We start from the raw sequence: 20,178 nt of genomic DNA on the forward strand, positions 1-20,178 counted from the left end.
TGTATAATATATCATATAATATACAACAAAGAAATGTATTAGAGTATATATATGTATTATATTAATAAAAATAAATTTGTATTATAAAGTATATATTATATGTAATAGGTTATGATATAATATGAATATAATATGTAATGTTATACAATATAGCATGTATATATAATGAAATATCATTTCAAAGGTATCTCTATATAAAAATAAATTTTTCTCATTAGAATACGCATTTGGTGAGGGCAAGGGCTTCATCTATATTACCCATTACTGTAACCCTAGTGCTAAGGGAAATGACTGGTAGATAGTAGGCACTCAGTTATTTTCAGAATGAATGAATAACGATTAATATAATAGAATGGAGGCTGGGTTTTTTAAAAGAAATGGACTTCAGCTGTGTTCAGATATAGGCGTTCTGAAGGCAGAAAGAGCTCCAAACCCAGACGAGGGTTGAAAGTTGCTCACATGAAGGTGATAGCAGAAGCTATGCAGGCAAATGAAGGTGCCTCAGGAGGGTAAGGGAAGGAAGAAGATGAGAGAATTAAGGCTGAATTTTAGGGAATATCAATGTATAAAATAGACTAAGCATAAGAAGCTAATGAAACAATATTAGAAAAAGTAAGGAAAGTTTGCGGCACAGAAACAGAACTCTGTAAGAATCATAGTTTTGGCATCAGATCTGCAAGTACAGTATATTCAATAAACACCTGTTTATTGACTGAAATAAGTGCTGAACACTGAATAGCATATAGTCCCATGAAAATGGCCAAAGGAGCTGACATTTTTCTAACAGACATACAGCCAATGTTATCCCTGTTTATTTTACACATTTCTTTGGGATGACATCAGGAGGCTTGGGTCATCCTGGGGCCTTTCACTAGTCTGATAAAGTAGGCTATATTTCTGATCTGAGTTCTTCCCTGTTTAGAAGATTCTTAAAAGTATGGAAAAGCTCTTAATCTAGCTGGATATTTATTGATAAGTCATGGGTCAGTAAACTATGCCGACAGTCTAAGCCTGGTCTATTGCTTGTTTTTGTAAATAAAGTTATCTGGAACACGGCCACACTCATTCATTTCTGAGTCATCTATGGCTATTTTCACTCTGCAACAGGGTTGAGTAACCACAATATAGGACATATGACCTGCAGAGTATAAAATATTTATGATATGGCTTTTTACAGAAAAAGTTTGCCAACCCCTGAGCACCAAGCATATCTGTTTTGCACCCCCAGCAAACAAACAAACAAACAAACAAACAAAAAAACAAAAAACAACCACAAGACATTTTCAGAACTGACTGGAGCTTATAAGAACCCTGGGAATACCACAGCCTGTCTTACTAAGGAATGGACCTATAGGAAAGAGAATATTCTATGCCCTCAGTTAGACTGGGTCCCATCGTGTATTTACTTTAGGTTAGGACCTCCATGCTAACAGTGCACATACGTGGGTGTGAGATTCTCTTTGACCATGTATCTTTAACTGATGTCCACTGGGTGGTAGGCCAACATTGGGTGGCAGTGAGTTTAAGACATGCAATAAAAAGAATAAAAAGAATTGCAAGTGAAAAGAATGAGGGTAGATGGAGAGTGAGTGATGGGATGGGAGAATGAAAAGTTGCCCTGTCAAAAGGTACCATGAGAGCATCTGTGCCTGTGGGCTATATTTTGTCATTGCCCTTCTCAAAAATAGCAGAAGAAATAGGAACAAGTTTCTATCATTTTTCTAAGTGACAGGGAAATAAGACTGAACCTTCCTTTCTAGACTTTTAAAGAAATAACATTGGTTGTACACTTTTCTGCTAAAGTTTACACACATCTGCGTCAACCATCAAGACTAGAATTAACAAACATCTGAATGTTAAGGACCTTGAAGGAACTAGCGCCTTTCAGAGAATGACTCTGTTCTCTTGAATGACTGTTCTCTTGAATGACTCTGTTCTCTTGAAGATGCTGATTCTTTCAAGTTCCTTAAAATTCTCTTCATAGAATGTCTCTGTTCTCTTAAAGACTCTAGTTTGTTCAAGGTCCTTAAAATTCAGGTGTAACTTCTTTAAAAGAATGTCACATTCATAATAGTCCTTTCTAAGGCTGAAATAATCTGTGATCTCATCATATTAAGAGTTATTTCTAGAGTGATTCTCTTCGTCTATGACATAAGGGTAGCAAGTGACAGCTATAACTAAATCTGGCCCCCAGTGCTTTGTTTTGTTAACAAAGTGTTTATGAAAAAAACACCATATTGGGGGTGAGGAGGGGCAGGATTTCTGCTCTCCAGTGTACCACAGTTTCCACCATTCCATATTATCTTTTCTTTAAAAATGTTTGAGTTTTCAATCCCTACCATCCCTGCTCATACCATTTTGAGGGGGTCAACTGTTGCTTTGATCTATTTTCTTTGTTCAGGCCTAAAATTAAATGATCACTTGTAACTTGCTAGCTATGTTAGTTTATTAGAACCTGTTTTATTTGCTAACATTCTTAAAGTTTTGTCCAATAGAGTTTAGTAGACTCACTGACCTAACATATATGGGAAAATGCTCTTTTCAGTAATGAGGCAACAATGAAGAATAAATACATTTTAAGAAACTGTGCTGTTTTATGGGATTACTGATTTGTATATATCACTTAGATCAGTGATGTTCAGGTTATGAAGTGATTATGTACAATTTGCAAATCTCTAGTGTCCCTAACTTCTGCATTATCTTACATCATGCTACATTATACCTAACTCTACAGACCAGAGACATGTGCCTCTTTTTTGAGTGGCAATAGCAAAGGTGGCTCTTAAATCATCAGATTGTGAACATCACAGTCCCAGGAAATGGTCCAAGGAACTAAAGGATGTTTTTTTTTTTGCTTGTAGTTTTTGATGGGTTCTTCCATTTTAACTACAAATGCGGACAATGGAAACTAGACTGTAAAGCAGATCATTATAAAATGTATCTGGCAAACTTCTTTTTTTTTTTGAGACAGAGTCCTACTCTGTCACCCAGGTTGGAGTGCAGTGGCACCATCTCGGCTCACTACAAGCTCTGCCTTCCGGGTTCATGCCATTCTCCTTATCTGGCAGACTTCTAAGATGTGCCCCCACCCTGCCCGCCCTACCCCATGGTCCCCACCTCCTGGTATTCACACCCTTGTGTAAACACCTCCTTTTGTGTAAGAACTGAATCTGGTGACTTTATTGTAATGAATAGAAGATGGCAAAAAGATGGGATGTCACTTCTGTGATTAGGTAGCAAAAGACTGTGACTTCCATCTTGCTAGCACTGTCTTGTCCTCTCACTTGCTCATTCTGTTGAAGCTAGCAGCATGTTGTGAGATGCTCTATGGGGTGACAAGGAACTAAGGGAGGCCTCAGCCAACAGTGTGTGAGGCACTGAGGCCTCAGTCTGAAAATCCCTAAAAGCCTGAATGAGTGAGTTAGGAAGTAGATCCTCTTGACTTGAGTCTTGAGACAGCTATAGCTCCCTGAAAGATCCAGAGACAGAGGACCCACTCACATTGTACCTGGATTCCTGACCCACGAAACTGGGAGATAATAAATGTTGTTATATGCCGCTAAAATTTGGGGTAACGTTCTTTAATAATACAGAATGTAAATCTTCTATTGGAATAACAGCAAAAATATTTTTGGCCAAAGCCTCAAACTGAGCATAGAAAAGGGGGTAATTTAATCCATTCATTCAGAGGTTCTCAGTGCCATTCAGTGAAAAAAAATAATTAAATATATGTAGCTCCAATAAATATTGGTTAAACTGGGCAGAACTCAGAAGTAAAGTGCCACTAAAATTCAGGTGTTCATTGCGTAGTAACGTAACAGTAGCAATGAACAAAAGTGAATACCAGACACTGCACTAAGATCAAGAGTCCTGTGATAACAACACTTACTAGTCATCAAATATTTTTGGGTCTGAGTTTTGAGGAACTCCAGGATTTAACCGAGGAGAATGAGTAGGCAGAGAGACAACAGCAGAGATGCAGAGAGTAACTAGGTATCATGGAAGCCGAAAGAAGACAATGTTAATAGTGAAAATTTGCCCCATAGAGTTAACAAGAGTGCTTGAGCTTGCCTTGCAAGAAGACAGATGAAGAAACAGCTTGTTATAATTTGCTCTGCTTGCAACAAAACTGGCTGACTGGCTGAAACTGGCTGGAACCAATAAGGCTGACTGGAGTCAGAATAGCACAGAATAGACTTGCTCCCCTGAAGGGTGACGTTTTGATATCACAGCCTGAATTTCCACGTCATGTTTCAGACCAGTTCCCCATGAATCTGCAAAGGAAACCCACGGAAAAGCACGAAGGGACAACTGCGCATGCTCAAGGGACTTTCAAAACTTCCCATTCCTTTCTGCCAATCACTAACCAACCCTGAAGCCCCTCCCCCAAAATCTCTCTTAAATATACTGCTTTAAGGCTGGTACAGGGCAACGGATTTGAGCTGGACTCCTGCCTCCTTGCTTGGCCGCCTTGCAATAAACCTTTCTCTCTACAAAATCCAGTGCTTCAGTGTTTTGGCTGCAATTGTGTGCAGGCAAATGAACCCAGTTTGGTTGATAACAGTAATTGTCAATAGTATCAGAGTCTGCTGAAGTCAAATAAGGTGGAGATAACAAAGGGCTTATGGAATTCCTGCTCTTCTGCTTACTGGTGACTTTAGCACTGGTTGTAGGGGGTCACAGCAGAGAAACAACTCAAGCCAGTTGAGGGATTAGTGGAACAAAGGAAACGGGGAGACATTGAGTATAGACAACTACTAAGTATTTCCAAAAGGTATTATAAAATTGGAAAACATTAGAAGAGGAAATACTGAAAAACAGAGTGAGCATACAATATAAAAGTTGCTTATGTGTTGAAATACACTGTCAACTCAGGATGAGGGATATGAAGAGAGCAGATGCAATATGAGCCTTGATACAAAGTCCTGCAAACCTTTAAAATGAAAATCCTTTGGATGCCTGACCTTCAGGTGTTACATTATCAAAGGACAAAAGTGTTTATGCCTTTTTAAAAAGGAAAATATATTAGAGGATTATCCAAAGACTTGGCCACATACAATTCTTATCTGCAAAAAACTAAGTTATATGTTGAAAACAAGTAATCAGGTAATATCCCTGTGTCGAAAGAGACAGAAAAAACACAATACACTTAACATTTCCGGGAGAGTAGAAAAAAAGCCATTTTCTCTTGGAACTTTGGGTTTGCTTCCTTTCATAAAAAGGGAAAAAGGTGAAATTTGATCTTCAAGAAGTCCAGGAAAGCTTTCAGAGCTGAGAAAAGACAGAGTTGGGGTTAGTGAGGGAAGTAGATGCTGGGTGAAAATGGATAATTAAGCTTTACAAAAGGTCAAGCATTGCAAAAGACGGCGAGAAAGATGCATTCTATGTGTTGAATGTATCAAATGCACTTGAGAAGATGTACATCTTTGCTTTGGTGAATATTTCAGTATTAAAAAAGACATATTACAAAATGGCTATTCTTACAAAAGGAATAAACTTTTTTCTTTGAAGCTTGATGCAACAAATACAAACAAAGCACAAAAAATATGCTTTGAAGTGTGCTAACACATCAAGATTGTACTGAGCAAAGCACCTTTTCTCTGTTTAGGAACAATCTCACTAATTCCACACCACAATATGTTAATTAAAGAATCCCAGGTAGCAATCATGGAATATTTCTTCTCATGACAGATGAAGAATACAAATATTCTGAAGATTGAAATTGCATAAACAAAATGAAGAGGCATTTTGTCCATTTTCTGGCAGTGCAAACTTAAAGTGAATGCAGATGAATGAGCTGGCAATAAAATGACACTATTAACCATCTGAAGATTGGGCTCATTACCTAAGAAGGCAAAGCATCAATTTGTGGCATTATAACACTCTGTTTGTGCTGCTGAACATGCATCTGGATGTTTTTATATACTCTCTACTAATTTGTGTGCATAGTAAGCTCTTCCATCAGCCTCTCGATAGAAGCTTAATTTTGTATTGTTTCTATTATATTATTTTCTCTAATGAGAATAATAATATTCTGTATTAGAAATAAACACTTCATTTATTCTCCAAATAATTCTAGGTTCAGTTTCTCTTGTTTTGCATTATCAAATGGTGTGTACAGGATTATAGGTATATCTTAAAATTGAGGTGCTCTGATTAAAAATATACATTTGAATGACATGTGAGGAAAATATTCATTCACTCACTCACTCACTCACTCATTCATTTTTAAAAGAATGTCCATGTACTGGGTTAAGCATCATGGGAAATTCAAGGATGTTGCACTGTCTCTGCCCTCAGGATGTTTATAACATAGAAGTGGCTGAATGTTGTTAGTACCTTCTGATAGGAACAAGCACAGGGCCATAAAATCTCAGAGGAAAGGGAGGGTCAGTGTATTCTCTCATACCACAAGTATTTCTTGAGTACCTACTATGTGACAGGTGCTATTCTAGGGGCTGGATATATAGAAAAAAGAATGAGACAGTCAAGGTCCCTGACCTCATGGATCTTGCTTCCTGAGGGTGAGATGGAAAATAATGAAGAAAAAAAGCAAATAAATAATATAACTTCAGATTGCTCTAAGTGGCGTGAAGAAAAAATAAAGCAGAGCAATAGCAAGGACAGTGACGATAAGGGAAGGATGTGAATTTTAGCTCACGAAGGCCCCTGTGAAGATGTCACATCCGAGTAGAGATTTGACAATGTATAGGAGCAAGTGTATGAAGTTCTGAAGGAAGGGCTTTCCAGGTAGTAGGACCTTTGTAGGACAGGATAAAGACTTTATTCTAAGTGGGAAGAAAATTCATTGGGGAATTGAAGCAGGGTATAGCATGATCTGATTTATATTTGAGAAGGATCATTCCAGATACTGTATAGAAATTCAATTATAGAGGGGTAAGAAGGTAACCTGGACAGAGGTTAGACATATGTGAATAGTCCAGGCTGGGGGAGACCAATGAGAACTTGATTCATGTAGTCTAACCAAGGATGACAGATTAGAATGCACTGTGGTAGTTCATCTAGATAGAGGCGGTTGGTGAGGACTAGGTTGATAATTACTTAGATGGTAAGGAGTGGTTCCATTTTGAAGGAAGTTGCACAAATTGACACGATATGATAATATCTGAGTTGAACTTTAAATGAAGGGCAGCATGTGACAAAGCAGGTAGTCATTCATTGATTAATTGAGTGCTTATCTATTTTTATGAACCAGGCACTGTGCTAGGTGCTAGAGATACAGCAGTACAGAAGCCATTGCTGAAAGTGACAACAAAACTTGCTGAGAAGGTAATATTTTAAGTAAACATACACAAGCAGAGAGGTGAACAATATTCTCATAGGAATTACTTCCAGAATTGGTTCTAAGGACGTTTTATTCTTTTCCATTTAGTGCAGAAAATTATGTGATTAAACTCCTTTGTATATTTGGCTCAGTGAATTTGCAAAAGGAGTAAGTGTCTTATCAGTAGAAATTCAATTCACTGTCAGTTGGGAAACTTCATCAGATAATTTCCTTGGAAATAGTGTTTAATATTTACTTTTCCTACTCTGGGAAGGAGAAAGTATAGCCTCTCTAGAAAGAACAAGAGGATAAGAGAGTACAAAACCTAGGACAAGCTCAAATATCCAGGTGCCTTTATTACAGTTCATCTACCACCTGCCTCAAATCTGCCCCACAGTCTTTTTGCAAACAGATGACCCAACTTCAACTTTCCCTCCTTCTAATCCCACTTGTACACTGCCTCCAGAATTAATTGGCCTAAAGTAGTCCAGTCATGTCCATTCCCCAGTGCCTACAGAATAAATTTCAAATTCCTCAGCCTGACACACACTGACCCAACCTACTTTTTCTGCTTTATCTCTGACTACACACTCCTCAATTGTTTTAATCACCTTGAATTTTCTTCCTCTTTTTAAAATTATTTTTTGAATTGTGTGAATATGTTATGAAATACACATAACATAAAACTTACCATTATCACCATTTTTAGGTGTATGGTTCAGTGGCATGAAGTACATTTGCACTGTTGTGCAAATCCCATTGGATTTTAAATGTCTATTTCCCTAATACTTCCAGCAATTTGTTGTCTGATCATATTTGTTTTTATATGGTTCCTGGGGTCTCCTGAAATGCCTTTTCCCATCCAAGTACTAACCAGACCCAAACCTGCTTAGCTTCTGAGATCAGACGAGATCAGGCATGTTCAGGTTGGTATGGCCATAGACCTGAAATGCATTTTCCTTTCCTTATCAATTAAAATCCCACATATCTGAAAGATTCATGCTCACATTTTGCCTCTTCCTTTAGGCGACTTTGACACCTTATCTGGAAACAGGAGGTCAACTCTGTTGCTAGGTAACACATTGCTTACAGTAAAAATGATGCCTGGTTGGTAAATTGCATCTGGACTAGGAGGGCCTATACATGAACTATAAATACATGATGGGGATGTGATACTTTAGACTTCCCTGAGTAATGACTCTTGTAATTAGTCAGGTCCCTTGTAGGGACCACGGAGGATAAGTCTATGGAGTTGTTACAGGAGATATTGCCTCTTATGGGGCAGGAGGCTTTGGAGCCAGGGCCATTCCTGTACCCACCCAATATGAATCTAGTCTTCTTGAACCTGAGCTGCCACCTGGGGGGCCAGAACTGATATTTGTACTGATATTAGGACTCTCACTGAAGAGAAAATCTGAAGCTTTCCCTGATGGCTAGCAGTGTTTTCTGTATTACATTTTTCTAGGTAAATCTCAAGCTAAGTGCTCATGCCTGTAATCCCAGAAGTCTCGGAGGCTGAGGTGGGTGGATCACCTGAAGTCAGGAGTTCAAGACCAGCCTGGCCAACATGGCAAAATCCCATCTCTACTAAAAATACAAAAAAACAAACAACAACAACAAAAAAGACAAATCGGCGAGGCGTGGTGGCATGCACCCATAGCCCCAGCTACTCAGGAAGATGAAGCAGGAGAATTGCTTGAACCTGGGAGGTGGAAGTTGCAGTGAGCCTAGATCATACCATTGCACGCCAGTCTGGGTGACAGAGAGAGACCTTGTCTCAAAACAAAAAAACAATAAAACCTCAAGCCAAGTGTGGCCCATAGTAGTCTCGTAAATCTGAATGTGCAGTTGGACCTAAGAAGACCTGCTCTTGAGGTTGCATCAATATGTAGAAAAATTGTACTAAATACAAACACTCCTTGCATGCCTGGACTCAAAATCACTGGGAACCGTACACAGGACTAGGGCAACAAAAGCATTGCTCACCTTTGGAAGGAGCTGGATTGCCTGTAGAATTCTTTGTCGGTGCCCAGAATTAAGGATTCCAATTTCCAACAAATCCTGATCTTCCATAACATTGCTTCCCTGAAACAAAACAGAAATGTTACAAGTTAAATCAAGTATTTACACTGTGGATAAATAACAAGGATTTATTTAATACACAGAAAACCAACGAGTGACCTGATTTTTATGAACAAAGACACAGAGTCATTCTTCCGTGATGGTGAGGGCAGAGTTGGTCACCTTGTTACTGATGTGAAGGCTAGGAGAAAGCTTTCCTCCCCTCACAAATATCTATTGTGGCTTACGTCCACGTTCGGTTATCTGCATTGGAGATTCATTCCTGTGACTTCAAACTTTGTTTCTGTAAAAATGTGAATGCTTCTGGTAAGAGTTGCCATTTAGGATTATCAGTGACTTACACATTGATGTGAATGAATCATTTTTCCCCTCTTGACAACAGATTTTGTGAGGAGGGCTGATAGAAAAATTGACATATATTAGGCAGGTTAAAAGTGAGAATTAATACTTAATTTCAAAATACTGAGTCACAATAGCAAACACATAGAATCAACCTAAATGCCCATCAATGATAGACTGGATAAAGAAAATGTGGCAAACATACACCATGGAATACTGTGCAGCCATAGAAAAGAATGAGATCATGTCCTTTGCAGGGACATGGAGGGAGCTGGAGGTCATTAACCTTAGCAAACTAATGCAGAAACAGAAAACCAAACACCACACATTCTCGCTTATAAGTGGGAGCTAAATGATGAGAACACATGGACATAGAGGGGAACAATACATGCTGGGACCTGTTGGAGGGTGGAGGATGGAGGAGGGAGAAGATCAGGAAAAATAACGAATCAGTACTAGGCTTAACACCTGGGTGATGAAACAATCTGTACAACAAAACCCCATGACACAAGTTTACCTATGTAACAAACTGCACGTGTACTCTTGAACGTAAAATAAAAGTTAAAAAAATTATTGAATACCAGACACCAGATCATGATATGAAGATAGAATGATGAATAAGACTCAGGGCCCTGCCCACAACTGCCTTTATTCCTTCCAGTCCAGTGATGGAAAGGGACTGTTCAAAGGCAGTTAGGTAGGATGCTGAGACTGTGCCATGACGGTGACACTTGCTTGGGAGTCCACAGGGAATCCAGGATATTTTTTCAGAGAAAAGGACATCTAATCAGATACAGGAAAAATGGGTAGTTAGAGCATAGCACCTAAAAGAGGAAGGACAATGGGGAAATTATGTGCAAAGACCTGTGAGTAAGAAGGAATGTAGTATACTTGGAAGCATCATGTTCTGGGATAATATGGAGAGAGGAGCAAATGGTAAGGCTGGACAAGTAAGCAGAGGGCAGACTATACAGATACTGCATGCCATGCTGAGGGCTTCAGACTTCATCCTGACCATAATGGGAAGCCATGGACAGCTTTCAAGAAAAAGTGTTACATGCCGAGATTTCAAATTTAGAAAGATTATTTTGATTTCTGGGGCTGGGCCTCAGTTTCCCTACCTATAAAATGATACAGTTGAGCCCACAATGTCCAAGGACCAGTTAGTCCTAAAATTCTCAGATTTCAATGGTTATTTTAAACCTGTGATTAATATTTGAATGCAGAAGTTTACAGACTGCTCATTTTATCCCTAGATTTTAATCTTTCACGGTTTGTAAGATAGAGTTTCTCTTTAAATTGAGGCATCTATAGAAGTTCAAGAATTCAGATCACTATTTTTTTTGACAAATCAAACTCTGTCCTACTTATGTGTAACACAAAAACACAAGAATAGAAACGACAGAATATCTATTTATTTAGAATGATGAGTACCATTAGACACTCAAAGCAAAGGAGAATGAATTGAAAAGGGTGATTCTGGGGCATGAAGACCACTGCAGTTGTTCTCTAGAGGCAATGTGGGCGTAGACTAACGTAGTAGTCATAGGAGCAAAAAGAAGCAGGTGGATTTGAAAACTATCAGGAAGTTTGACTTGGAGATTGAACATGTGGAATGATGGAGAAATGTGGAATACGTACCGAATCAAGGCTTGGGCAGTGAGGGGAACTTGATGCCTTTTCCTGTCATAATAAAGGAGGAAGAACAGCCCTAGTGGGGTGCAAAGTGAGACTAATGTCTTTCCCTGGACAGGGACAGAATAGATGCATGTAAACAACTTAATAATATCAGACTATGTTATAAATGGATAACTGGCTGTTCTTAGAAGGATTAAAGTCACTGGAATGGCGCCACAGCTAGGGATTTAAAATGGGCATTCACTGGACAAAAACATTCCACCTACTCATAGTGTCATTCCTATGCTTAAGCAACACCAGCCATCTCGGAGGAAGCAGAATGATCCAGGTATTCAGCAGCATGATAATGAAAAGCCTAATGAAAAACAAATAAAGCCAGTCTTGGCAACATGCCTTAGGAAATATTGCTCTCAAGAAATTACTCAGTGCACAAAACAGAGCATGGCAGAGAATACAAATGACTTCATTTTGAGAAAGTGTTATTATTTCCAGAAATGGACTAGTATGACATGAGCGAGATATGTGATACCATTCTGACTTTTACTCTTTGAGGAGTTACCTGGCCCTTAAGAAAAAATCTTTGGCCATCTTTGTGTTAGAACATTACCAGGTTTTCCAGGTCCTAACTTACCAACCCACAACTTCAGCCCATGTAGAATAGAGGAAATGGTTTCTTTGCATAAACAGAAAGCATATGAATATCCCGTAGTGTGCATAGCTACTATCTCTAGGTAATCCTGACAACTGGATTTCAGTGTTTGAATACTGAAAAATTTTGGAAAATTAAAGCCTTAAGACCACTGTTCTTCCTGTACACCTCCAATATGCTATTTTCTGTATCTTCAGTAAGAGAGGAGACCTTTTGAAGAATTATAAGGAAGTTAGACATTTTTAAAGAAGGTGTTGAGTACATAAGAACATCTTTTTCAGTCAAATTTCGTAGCCTATAGGATAATTATCAAACATTTTTGAAAAATGAACCAAAATCATGGGAAGCACAAGAAAAGTAGTAAAAATGTGTCAAAGGGGAAATGGCACTAATTGGGAAATGGAAAGGAAAGGATTTACTGTCCCCAGTGAGGCATACTGTTAGAAATTTTCTATTTTATCTTTTTCTATAATACATAGGGATGCCAAAAATATCCTAGTACATCATTCAGCCAGCCTTTTGTCCAAACAATAGGGGACTTGGAGTCTGCAGAACTGGGTTTGGACCACGGCGGGGCAAACTTTGCTAAGTCATATATTCTTTGTAGGCTTCCTGGTCCTCACCCATCAAATGAAGCAGTTTAATGAATATGTATTCAGTTTCAAAATGCTATGATTTCAGCCATGTTTGTCTTTTGGTTGGTATCATCATATAGAAATATAGATTGTATATTTTGAAATTATGTTTCAGTGTTTCAGAATTGTAACCTAAAATTAGCTTTAAGAAGTGATTAAATTCAAGAATATATATTTTTTTGACAAATCAATCTTGGTACGATGGACTTATAAAATTTCGTATTAAAAGAAATTATAGGATAACTTATTTTTGTAGTAGTACAGATTCTTATAGCTTTTCAGGGAAAAACAAAATGTTTCAAACCTTATAACTATGTAACCATTTCTTTGGCATCTGGGTGACAGTTGTGCCATCAAAGACAATAAACATTCCCATTCTTCCTAGGGAGCTGGAATTAATTCCCACTTTATCGCTTGCCTTTACTAAATGTTAGGGAATCTCAGTTTAACTTTTTTTTTTTTTTTTTGAGATGGAGTTTCGCTGTTGTTGCCCAGGCTGGAGTGCAATGGCACGATCCTGGCTCACTGTAACCTCCGTCTCCTGTGTTCAAGCGATTCTCATGCCGCAGCCTCCCAAGTAGCTGGGATTACAGACATCCGTCACCATGTCCAGCTAATTTTTGTATTTTTAATAGAGACAGGGTTTCATTATGTTGGCCAGGCTGGTCTCAAACTCCTGACCTCAGGTGATCCATCTGCTTTGGCCTCCCAAAGTGCTGGGATTACAGGCGTGAGCAACCGCTCATTTTTCTCAATAAAAACTGAACACAACTCTAGCTTTCTTCCTCCTCCATTGATTTTTTTTTTTTCACATAACTACTAGGTCAATGATTTGGGGGTAGAGCTCCATCATGTCCATCTTCTGTTTAGTCACCTACTACTTTGCACTCTCAGTCTCCTCTCCTACCCAGTACACTCTGGTCCCACTTTTTCATCTCCCATTTTATTCCTCAACCCACCAGCATAAGCTGTCCTCCCCCATCAACTCCATAGCACTTCTCTGTCAAATGTTAAGAATGACTTCTCAATGGCCAAATATAGTTGATTCTTTTAAATCTTGATTTCAAGAATTTACTTGCCACATGTAGGTGATGGCCACCATGTTGGACAACAAAGATATAGAACATTGCCATCACTGTAGAATGTTCCATTAGACAGTGCCACTCTACACTTATAGACATTGAAGCTTTAGTCAAATCACAAAAATGGGGCAGTAGCAGGGAATCAAATCAGGGACTCAAAAATACTCGTGAGTTTTTCTCAGGATGTAATTATTCATGTGCCTCTTAGTCAAAGTTCATGAACATTAAGTTTAGGATCTTTAGCAAATTCTCTTCTAATTTTTCAGTCACCAAAAGAAATCAGAAGGTTGTTCTACTTTCAGCAACATTTGTTTATGGTAGGGCTATAAATCTATGCTATGACAATGAAAAGTCCAATCACTAAATTATTTGACTTTCTTAGCACCCACCAATCACCCTGCAGAAGGTGTTTAACAATAATCAATAAATAAAGTTGTTTAGTTAATGACTTTCTAGAATGATCAAAGGCCCAAATGCAGTATTTTTAGAATAGCTGTTCTTTGCCTGTCAAGAAATGTCTAATGCAGGGTATTCTTTATTGATCTCTTAAATCATGGAATGGAAAAAGTCACCTAATGTTTTATGCCCTAATAGCTGAAAGTGGAAGTTTCTTTGACCATGGGGAGAATATCTTAGGTATTGAACTTCTTCTGCTGTGATAAACTGTTAGCATGCCCAAATAGAATGAAAAGCAGTGTTTTGTATTTAATGATTCATTAGAAGTAAAACAGCTACTTACTAAAAACATCTCAAAAATGTCTGTACTGATGGTTCTGTCTCTCCACACTTTGCATTTGAAATTTCTCCTAGTTTTATAAACTTAATATTATATTCATTTAGCAAGCTTTCCTTCATATTATATATTACAGAAAATGTTAGGAAAACATATTTAAGGACCACAGGGAACTGGCTTATTCTTAATATAAACTTGAGTTGGATAAAGTTATTTATTCTCTTCCTTCAACCAGTCCAAGACTAAAAAAATCAAGAGGATAACTGTTGATTGGGGAAACTTGCCTTTGCTCTATAATTAGCTAAATTAGATTCTTCTCCACAATTTATGTGACCTTAAATATTTAAAATAGAATCCCTCTATAATGGAATGACAGCAAGATCTTACAAACTTACACATAGAAAAACATGTACTTCAGTTTGTTTTTAATATTTAGCCTTTTATAACATAAATAGCATGGTAGCATGAAACTGTACATAATTTTCTTGGAATAACAGTGCTACCTCTCTGCTTCTATAAGAGCTTTGAGTCAATTTGATATCAATTTACAAGTAAACCCAATGCATGTCTTTGCATGGTCATGATAATGGTTATTGTGATAAATACCAGATTTATTATTCCTCTATCAGTGTTGGAACAAAGCTTTATTTAGCTTATCATACGGAAACATGGGTGACTATAACTGATCAAATAATGGATGATGTGCTTCTTCCAACTTTAACTTCCTCTCTCACACTAATGAAATGACCGTGGAAGAAAATTTTATAGTACACTAAAAAATCCCTCTACCCTAATACTCCATTTAAACATGTCTGTCTACTGCAATAAAATTTCCTGCATACAACTTAACTAAATTTTCATGTTTCTAGCTTATGAAGAAAGCTTTCTGAATTCTTCAGACTATGTGGATTATTGATTCAAATAAATATTACATCACTGATCAATAAGACAGCATCTTATATGTGCAAGCTGTGTATTTTGATAAATTATATCTTTTTTTTTAAATTTATTTTTTATTGTTATTATACTTTAAGTTCTAGGGTACATGTGCATAACGTGCAGGTTTGTTACATATGTATACTTGTGCCATGTTGCTGTGCTGCACCCATCAGCTCATTAGCACCCATCAACTCGTCATTTACATCAGGTATAAGTCCCAATGCAATCCCTCCCCCCTCCCCCCTCCCCATGATAGGCCCCGGTGTGTGATGTTCCCCTTCCCGAGTCCAAGTGATCTCATTGTTCAGTTCCCACCTATGAGTGAGAACATGCGGTGTTTGGTTTTCTGTTCTTGTGATAATTTGCTAAGAATGATGGTTTCCAGCTGCATCCATGTCCCTACAAAGGACACAAACGCATCCTTTTTTATAGCTGCATAGTATTCCATGGTGTATATGTGCCACATTTTCTTAATCCAGTCTGTCACTGATGGACCTACCATCAGAGTGAACAGGCAACCTACAGAATGGGAGAAAATTTTTGCAATCTACTCATCTGACAAAGGGCTAATATCCAGAATCTACAAAGAACTCAAACAAATTTACAAGAAAAAAACAAACAACCCCATCAAAAAGTGGGCAAAGGATATGAACAGACATTTCTCAAAAGAAGACATTCATACAGCCAACAGACACACGAAAAAATGCTCATCATCACTGGCCATCAGAGAAATGCAAATCAAAACCACAATGAGATACCATCTCACACCAGTTAGAATGGCGATCATTAAAAAGTCAGGAAACAACAGGTGCTGGAGAGGATGTGGAGAAATAGGAACACTTTTACACTGTTGGTGGGATTGTAAACTAGTTCAACCATTATGGAAAACAGTATGGCGATTCCTCAAGGATCTAGAACTAGATGTACCATATGACCCAGCCATCCCATTACTGGGTATATACCCAAAGGATTATAAATCATGCTGCTATAAAGACACATGCACACGTATGTTTATTGCAGCACTATTCACAATAGCAAAGACTTGGAATCAACCCAAATGTCCATCAGTGATAAATTATATCTTAAGGTTAAGATATAATGTAGCATTATACATTTAACAGCTACCATGATCACAATGAATTTTCTGTCACCAATGTTTTCTTTATTTTTGAAACCCAATTCCCCTTGAAACATCTGTTGTCAAGCTACAGAGAAAGAGAAGGAATTTAAGTAACCAGGTATTTATTTGTTAAAGTATAGAGCAGGATTTGGTGATATCATAAATTATAACTGTGATTCACTTAAGATGTGTTCATGTAGGTTTTAGAATTATGTGTATTTGTAAAAGACTGCAAAATAATTTATACAGTAATTTGTACTGCCTTTGGTCAAACACTTTATAGCTATGAGAGAAGGAGTCTATTCTTCATTTCTAAGGATGCTAACCCAGAGCTCCTTCAAGTAAGAAGAAAAGTTGATGTGAATAAAACTTTTTTGTATGCTTACTTCTCTCCAGATGCATATATCTGTATAAATATAAAGTTGATGAATACCTACTGTCTTCCTTCAACTTTCATGCTGATAGCAGTTGGTGTTCATTAGTGTAAATAGCACACTTGCTGTGTCAGGCACTGTTCTAATACCTTCCATATATCACTTTCTTTAATTCTCACAATAACTTTCTGTGAGGTAGGTAGCTTGTTCCCATAGCTGATAGGAGACTTTCTCAAAACTTACCCTATACTATCTCTAGCGGGAATCACATAGGAGATAAAAGGTTGAGTTAAAAAACATGGTTATATCCACACCATTTATATTTTTACTTAAGAGTCATCTGAAATTCACATTTGAAAGGGAGTGTTCCAATGCATTTTACGTTTGATTTCACAGTACCGAAGCAACAATGAACCCTCTCCGTGGAAGCGAACTTGGAAAGCTGTCTGGCCTGTTCTTCCGTCCTCTGCTCCAGTCCTTTCTGTTCACTGAATCCTGGAATCAGGCTTGGCAGGGACCTGGGGGTTTCTAGTTTCCAGTCTAAACGTTCCCTAACTACCCACAAAGCTTTAATTTCTCTTTTGAAGCGTGGTGTCTCGCTGGGTTGACACCATCCCCAGAGAGGTAGGGAGGATTTGCTTTAAATGGTCTTTCCCAGCAGCTGAGTCTAAGCAGGAGGTGTGGCTGGGGTTGGGGTGGCATCTCTGTCCTACTCTTTTAGCTCCCACTGTGGTGCAGACCAAGTGTTGCAGGAGAGCTATCAGAAGAAGAACGTGCCAGAAGCGGAGATGAAAGGAAAACAGTTAGCAGCTGTCCTGTGTCCTTTTGTAATCACAAGCTGTGAAGTTGAAAAAAAAAAAAAAAAAAACCTCCTTGGGTAGGCTGTACATAATCTTGGCAGATATCTGAGTGTTGTTCTTCTGTCTAATATGCTGAACATTTCCTAGTGCCTAACAAGAGAAAAGTGAGATGGGATTAGGTGAGTTTGGACACCTTGCTCCAAACTGGCAGGGAATATGGCGCCCTTGTATGTTCATCAAGCTCTTGCAAATGCCCTGTCACTGTAGATGCTGATGCGAGCTCCAAAAGGAAGGGCTCCTGTGCAGGAGAAGCAAAAAGAATTTGCTCCTGGGTATTTCCAACACAGCCACACATAATGAGGCAGAAAGAAGTACCTAAAAAGATTACCAGCCATTAAGCATTCACTGTGTAGCAGGTACTTTGCCCACTTTATTTATAAACCTTAAAGCACTCTTGTAACATGGGTGGTATCATTTTCATCTTACAGAGGAGGAAACTGAGCCTCAGAGATGTGACACTATTGAGTCAAGTTCACAAGGTAAGTATAGGATGGATCTGGGATCTGTGTTTTATTTGGTCAGACTCTGATGCTACAGAAAGAGAACCAAATGTTTAGTAGGGGACATTTTCTGGATGGAGATTCCGGTCCATAGATATGTAACATTGCCAAGAAGTTACTCCCACGACCTATTTTCACACACACAGGCTTACATCTATATTGACAGACCATAGGGAGTGACTGCCAGAGTTTCTCTAACACACTGAATTTCACATAAATTATTTATCTTCTGAAAGGTCAACTGGTTAGTTCTCCTTCTAAACTCCCTTAGTGTATTCCAGAACCAAAAATGTTAATCAAAGTGACCCAGGGTGTTTCTGGCTAAAGCACTAACTAACTTGCCATGTTTCCTGCTGGGAGGCAGGAAATATCAGCATGGCATTAGGTTATTGTGAGAGGTTATTCAGCTCTTCTGCAGTGCCTTGTCAAATGACCTGACTGGTCAACTGGGAAAATGAAGTTCTCAGGGCCAGCATCATGTTTGTGTGTCTTTTTTTTAGGTCTGTATCAAAGCCAGATTTAAGAGGGAGGGTGTCTACAAATGAATGAAAGCAGAGGATGTCTGGGGACAAGCTAAGGACATTTGTGTCCCACACTGTATGTATTCTGAATCCAGAGAAAAGAGAGTGAGTTTCAGTCCCTGAGAAGGATATCCAGGCTAAGGAGCCTGTGATGGTGAAGGTGGATAATTTAGCCCTCTGGGAAGTGTAGACCTGTCAAAAAGGAGACTCATTAATTCATCAAAGATATGGTTGTCTTCAAAGAACAGACATCCCCAGATTTAAGGATGATGGGGTCTCCTGACACTGAGAACTACATTCAGAAATAGCCAAACAAGAGGAAAGGAGCAAAGAGGAAGAGAAAGGGAGGGAGGAAAGGAGAAGAAGTGCTTATTCTTAAGGGTGAAGGTAGCGGTGAAGGGAGTAGAATTTCCCAATAAAATACAGAAATTCAAATTTAAGTGCCATCATGTATTTTTATTCACTTAATCTGGCAGCCTTAGACAGGAGGTCACTGAAATCTGGAAATGAGCTGGCAGAGTCCAGTCCAGAGCTACCACTGAGGCAGGCATTGTCATTCATTAATTTATCAACATTTGTTTGTTCAATGAATATTTTTTGAGCATTTATTATGTGCCAGGCACTGGGCTGTGGTTGTGAGATACGCTGAGATCAGGACAGACAAGGTCCCTCTACTTTTAAAATTTACAGTCTAGTGGGGAAAAGGGGAAACAACTAAATAAAAAATATATAAATAATTATTTAGCAAAGTTTTACTACATACCAGGTATTTACTGTATTAGCAGGGGCTATTAAGCACTTTGTCTTGTTTGTTGTTCACGATAAATTCTAACGTTAGTGTATACAATTATTAGCCTTATTTACAGATAACAGGCTAAGAATTGAAGGCACAGAAAAGCTGATAATTAGTTCAAGGTCACACAGATAGTAAAACTGACATAAAGGGAATCAATGGAGTTCTAAAATAAAAAAAAAATAAATAACAAGTGTTAGAGAGACTGGTAAGGAAAGTCTCTCTGAGAAAGTGACATGTAATTAAGACCTGAGGGGATTAGAAGGAGCAGCCTGACTGTGAGAAGGGCTGTTACAAGGACATTCCAGGCAGAAATAACAGCAGGCACAAAGGCACTGAGATGAGGAAAAATGCGAGGCATGTTTTAGGAACAAACAGAAGCCTACTAAGAATAAAATTTAGTGACTGAGGGAGAAGAAGACCTGGGAGGGAAAAGCAGAAAATAAGATAATACAGAGACTTGCAGACTCTGATAAGGACTTTGATTGTATTCCAAATGCAATGGGAAACATTGGAGGAAATATACTAATTTGCGTCTTCAAATATACTCTGGATTTGGTGTGGAGAACGGATGGAGAAATTGGAAGATATGGAAGTTGAGCTCAACAATTAAAATAGAAATAACAGC

At 38.3% G+C, this 20,178-nt stretch overlaps 1 protein-coding gene across 1 annotated transcript in view; it reads right to left on the reverse strand.

The window, feature by feature from the left end:
* Positions 1-20,178, reverse strand: part of ANKS1B (ankyrin repeat and sterile alpha motif domain containing 1B) — a 1,249,898-nt gene that overhangs the window by 334,483 nt on the left and 895,237 nt on the right. Inside the window, exon 15 of the mRNA XM_031650180.1 lies at positions 9,272-9,370. Coding sequence (XP_031506040.1) covers positions 9,272-9,370 — 99 coding nt within the window. The remainder of the gene's footprint in view (positions 1-9,271; positions 9,371-20,178) is intronic.

This window comes from Papio anubis, chromosome 9 (genome assembly GCF_008728515.1).
Source record: "Papio anubis isolate 15944 chromosome 9, Panubis1.0, whole genome shotgun sequence".
Classification (NCBI taxonomy): domain Eukaryota; kingdom Metazoa; phylum Chordata; class Mammalia; order Primates; family Cercopithecidae; genus Papio; species Papio anubis.